Here is a 5882-nt window from a genome sequence, read left to right as displayed (position 1 = left end):
TTGCACAAATACACTGACTACTGCGCGTTTCCGACACGGCCTCAGCCGATGCGATGGTACGCTACCTTCACAGAGATGGCCACAACGCTGGCTCTCAGCCAGACAATGCAAGACGCCCGGGGAATGCCTTCTACTCGCACGCAAGACAAATGCATGGGTGCAAAGCCTGTTTTCGGTCGTTCAGAAGGCAGAATTTTCGAGTTCTGAAATTTTTAGCCTCTCGGCGTGATCTTTTGCGTTATCTTTTTATCTTTTGCGTGTTCTGCCGGCGTAGGCAACACATGCCCGGGTTATCACTCTTGGCAATCGCTGGTCGCGTTTTCGCCAAAGCGTGAGTACTGAAAGAACGTATGTTTTGTTGGGAGTTGGAGAGGGCAGAAAGTGCGTCACATACTTGGCCCGGTAAGATTCAGTACACGCAGTTCTGACGCAGTTAGCGTAAAGCAGCTCGGCCGCAGTGACGCAGTACCTGCGTCACAGCGGCCGAGCGGCTTTACGCTAACTGCGTCACAACACCGGGTGCGGACGACGTACCTGAAAAGTATCACAAAAAGTACGGAAATTAATTACAGTAATGTTGATAGTCAAAGAAAGCGCGACAAACTTTTAGTAAGATTTAGTGCACGCGAAACTAACTGCGTCACAGTGGCCGAGCTGCTTTACGCCAACTACGTGACAACACGGGGCGCGGACAACGTGCCTCAATAGTATCACAAGAAGTACGGAAATGAATTACACTAATGTTGGTGGTCAAAGAAAGGGCGACAAATTTTAGTAAGATTCAGTACACGCGAAACTAACTGCGTTGCAGTGGCTGAGCTGCTTTACGCTAACTGTGTCACAACGCCGGGCGCGGAAAACGTTCCTCAAAAGTATCCCCAAAAGTACCGAATTACAGCAATGTTGGTGGTTACAGAAAGTGCGACAAACTTTTAGTAAGATTCAGTGCACGCGAAACTAACTGCGTTACAGCGGCTCAGCTGCTTTACGCCAACTGCGTCACAACGCCGGGCGCGGAAAACGTTCCTCAAAAGTATCCCAAAAAGTACCGAATTACAGTAATGTTGGTGGTCAGAGAAAGTGCGACAAACTTTTAGTAAGAATCAGTACACGCGAAACTAACTGCGTTACAGCGGCTGAGCTGCTTTACGCTAAATGCGTCACAACGCCGGGCGCGGAAAACGTTCCTCAAAAGTATCCCAAAAAGTACCCAATTACAGTAATGTTGATGGTCAGAGAAAGTGCGACAAACTTTTAGTAAGATTCAGTACACGCGAAACTAACTGCATTACAGTGGCTGAGCTGCTTTACGCTAACTGCGTCACAACGCCGGGCGCGGAAAACGTTCCTCAAAAGTATCGCAAGAAGTACCGAAATACAGTAATGTTGGTGGTCAAAGAAAGCGCGACAAACTTTTAGTAAGATTCAGTACACGCGAAACTAACTGCGTTACAGCGGCTGAGCTGCTTTACGCTAACTGCGTCACAATGGCGGGCGTGGAAAACGTTTCTCAAGAGTATCCCAAAAAGTACCGAATTAAAGTAATGTTGGTGGTCAGAGAAAGCGCAACAAACTTTTAGTAAGATTCAGTCAACGCGAAATTAACTATGAAGCAGCGGCTGAGCTGCTTCATACTAACTGCGTCACAATACAGGGCGCAGAAAACGTTCCTCAGAAATATCCCAAAAAGTACCGAATTACAGCAATGTTGGTGGTCAGAGAAAGCGCGACAAACTTTTAGTAAGATTGAGTACACGCGAAACTGCGTTACAGCGGCTGAGCTGCTTTACGCTAACTGCGTCACAATGCCGGGTGCGGAAAACGTGCCTCAAAAGCATCCGAAAAAGTACCGAAATTAATACAGTAATGTTGGTGGTCAGAGAAAGTGCGACAAACTTTTAGTAAGATTCAGTACACGCGAAACTAACTGCATTACAGCGGCTGATCTGCTTTTGCCGGGTGCATTGAGCGCGCCGAAAAACTACCGAATTAAGTTACAATAATGTTGGGGCTCATAGAAAGCGTCGCAAACACTTCCTAGAAAGACTCATTAACGCAAATGAACTGCGTCACAAGGCTCGCTAACTGCGTCACAAGTCTCGGTTTTATGTTGTAAGCCTAAGATTGGTTGCAGTGAGTCGCAGACTGCCAAAGAATATTTCTCACCTTGCCTAGTGCAATAGTGCAGTGGTGCCGTGTCGAAGGGTTAAAGGACCGCGAGAATACGCTAAAAGGCCAACAAACCTGGCTACATAGAAAAAAAAAGACACGCATCCGGCCTCGGTCACATCTGTGCCGTGTATGCCGCATGACGCATGTTTCTGGCGTGCCATTAACTTGTTGTCAAGTAACGCAAGAAAAATAAGTCGCAAAGTATAGGTTCATTTTTACGCAAAGCTTTTTAGTTTTAGCGGGAAAGAATAAAAAATAAAACAATGTCTGTTGAGTTCGCATTCTTTTTTCCGACGCTCGCGGGAGCAAACTGACGGCATTAACACTAACGTGACGAATTTCCTCTGGCCAGTTTTTGACGAGTATTCACTCTTGCTGAATTTCTTTCTCTATGCCAAAACTGTGAATGACGAAACTAAGTTTTTATTATGTTAAACCTGTGGCCACAAAAGGAAGTTACGCTCAAAGCACAATGACAGCGGCGAACGCAGTCCGCGATCGTCGAAATCTCTCCTGCGGGGCACAAGTGCATCGGCTTTTATGAATGAGTCATAAAAGGTTGCAGAATAATCGCTGGTGCCCACGTGTCTTCCACGACGTACTGCAGAACTCGTGTTACCCATACAATTGGATTACACAAGGTTTGGTGACAACACACAAAGGGTAGAAAAAAAGGGAATAGGTTTGGCCATGTTGGTTATTCATACTGACACAATTAGCATGGCGCAGTAAGTAAGGCGGACAAGTCGAGAGAGAGGACAAGCGCTGACTTTCAAGGATTTTATGGAGGGTCCTGAAAATATATATACACCCATCCGCAGAGCGGAGAAGGTGCGCTGCGACGTGCCGACTGTGTCACAAATTCAAGTTCCTTTTTTTGGATAAAGCCATTGACGGCCAGCTGACGCAATCTTCTTCTGCCCATGCGACCTCGGCAGCTTCTACGACTTTCCTAGTTAAGCTATTGCGATGGCGATACACGACAACAGTCTGTTTAAGCACAGCACAGCAAGGTGGCTGCGCTACAGACAGACAGACAGACAGACAGACAAGAAACTTTAATTGGCCCTAAGGGACTACGTTATCGTAGTCGCGGGCCGCACCCGCGCTGGGAGCGGAAGACCGTGATCTTCAGCCCCGTCGCAGCCCCTTTGGACAGCCCGAAGCTGGACTTGAAGGTCATCGCTCTTAACGGCTTCATACCAGTCTTCTTGCCTGTTGAAAGGCGAGTGGCGCAACGCAGAGCATTGCCACAGCATGTGGTTCAAGGTGGACCGTTCCTCGCCGCAGTCTGGACAGCAGGGTTCCACACCCGGAGTCTAGTGGCTCAGCCTTGAGCGAGACGCAAAGGAGCCCGTCTGTAGCATTCTCAGCACCGAGGTCTGGATCTGCCTAGCTTCGGGTGAGGAGCCGGATACTGCCTGCTTCCCAGCTGGTAGTGAGGAGTGATATCGTGGAAAGTAAGCAGCGGGTCCATGGTTCGGTCGATCCCCTGCGAAGCCGGGTCCCTAGGACTGGCGCGGTTGATGAGACCTCGCGCCTGGTCGTGGGCCAGCTCATTAGGGTTGATCGAGCCGGAGGAGACGTTCCGGCCTATGTGAGCCGGGAACCAAGTGATGACATGACGGGCCGTGCCTGTCTTGCGGGTCCTCAGCACCGCCGCAGCCTCGGCCGAGACCGAGCCGGCGAGAAAGGCCATCGCAACCGACCTGGAGTCCGTGAAGATCTGCGTGCGCCCAGGTTCGCACAGAGCCAGCGTCACTGCGACTTGCTCTGCGACGAACGCCGTTGAGCGTTGGATAGACGCCGCATTCAGGATCTTGCCCTGGGGCTCAACCACCGTGGCCACGTACGAGTTTGATCCGGGATACCGCGCCGCGTCGACAAAGGACCCGAGCTCTGGGTGCTGCAGGGCAGTCTTGATGAGTGCTCGGGCACTGGCTGCGCGCCGGGCCTCGTTGTGTTGTGGATGAACATTCCTCGGGAACGGGGAGACTCGAAAGGCTTCCCTTTCACCCTGGCATAGCGGGACAGCGCACGACTCCACGGCAATGGCTGCCAGACCCGCCATCTCGAGTATTCGGTGGCCTACCTTGGTGGGTGAGGCGAATGATCTGTGCCGCTTTCTGCGCTTCGATGACTTCGCTCAGGGTGTTGTGGACCCCGAGTTGCATCAGCTTCTCCGTGCTGGTCGCCATAGGGATGCCGATGACTCGCTTGATACTCTTCCTCATGAGTGCGTCGGTCTTGCCCTCCTCTGACAGCGACCAGTTTAGCGCAGAAGCCACGTAGCTGGTATGGCTCACGAGGAAGGCGTGGTAGATCCTTATGAGGTTGGCTTCCCTGATGCCCCCCCTCCTGCTCGTCGCTCGCGAAATGAGTCTGAGCATGTTCTCCGTCTTCGCACTCAGGCGCGCGATCGTTTGCCCGTTGCTGCCCTTTGCATTGAGGACCAGTCCGAGCACCCTGAGAGAATCCACCCTCTGAATGCGCTGACCCGTCTTTGTTCTGAGTGCGATCGGTACTTGGTTCAGCGTCATGTCGAACATGCGGCCTTTTCTGTCGGGTCGATACAGCAAGAGTTCCGACTTGTCGGCGAGAGGACCAGTCCCGTGCCCTCGAGAAATTCTTCCGTGACGTTCAAGGCCTGTTGCAGGGCCCGCTCCACCACAGCGTCCTACCCACCGCCGCACCAGACGGTGATGTCGTCCGCGTAGATAGCGTGATTGAGATTGACGGCCCCGATTCGGTCGAGTCGGACTGATAGGTCTTTCATGGAGATGTTGAAGAGCAGTGGAGATAACACCGCACCCTGCGGCGTGCCGCAGGCTCCCAGCGCGTATCCGTCCCACTTGATCTGGCCCAATTTGATCGTGGCCTTGCTATCCCTTAGGAAAGAGCTCACGTACGCGTGAAAGCGTTCGCCGAGGTTCAATCTCGTCACAGAGTCGAGGACGTGCCTGTGCTTGACCGTGTCGAAGGCCTTGGCGATGTCCAGCACCAAGATGCCTCGAACATCTCTCGCGACCACGTCGACTATCTGCCTCCTCATTAGCAGCATGACTTCTTGAGTGGACAGCGAGGGTCTGAAGCCGACCATATTCGGCGGGAGGAGGTGGCGTTCCTCGACATGCTTCGATATTCTGTTGTGGATGACATGCTCCGTCACCTTGCCCACGCAAGATGTGAGCGAAATGGGTCGCCGACTGTCTTGCCCGACTTCGGAATTAGGATCACCGTGGCTTCCTTCCAGGCATCCGGTACGATGCCGGCCTGCCAGACATCGTTTATTTCTTTGGTGAGGAGTTCGATCGAGCCGTCGTCTAAATTTCGAAGGAGTCTGTTCGAGATTCCATCCTGCCCGGGCGCCGATATTCCGTTGAGGCCTTGAAGGGCCGCTCTGACTTCCGAGAAGGAGAAGGGGGCGTCGAGCTCCTCGTCCGCCTTGGCGCCATAGGCCGGGTAATTTTCTGGCCCGGACTGCCCGATGGGGAGGTAGCGACGCGCGCATTCGTCCATCACTTCGTTCATAGATGCGCCTTCGCTATTGAGCTTGTGCACCAGCCTATTGATGGCCGGAGTGTGGTTTCTCTTGGACTGCGTGTCGTCCAATAACTGATTGAGGAGGGTCCACTTGCCTTCCGCATGCATCTGGCCGTCGACGGACGCGCATACTTCGTTCCATTGCTCTTTGCAGTGCGATTCGATCT

At 52.3% G+C, this 5882-nt stretch overlaps 1 protein-coding gene across 1 annotated transcript; it reads right to left on the bottom strand.

The window, feature by feature from the left end:
* Window positions 1-4849: 4849 nt before the first annotated feature.
* LOC142558297 (protein YkfC-like) lies at window positions 4850-5272 on the bottom strand. Its single transcript, XM_075670447.1, has one exon. The coding sequence runs from the start codon at window positions 5270-5272 to the stop codon at window positions 4850-4852; it is 423 nt and encodes a 140-aa protein (XP_075526562.1).
* Window positions 5273-5882: the final 610 nt, after the last annotated feature.

Source organism: Dermacentor variabilis, chromosome 9 (genome assembly GCF_050947875.1).
Source record: "Dermacentor variabilis isolate Ectoservices chromosome 9, ASM5094787v1, whole genome shotgun sequence".
In the NCBI taxonomy this organism is placed as follows: Eukaryota; Metazoa; Arthropoda; class Arachnida; order Ixodida; family Ixodidae; genus Dermacentor; species Dermacentor variabilis.
This window is presented reverse-complemented; position numbering and strand designations above follow the sequence as displayed.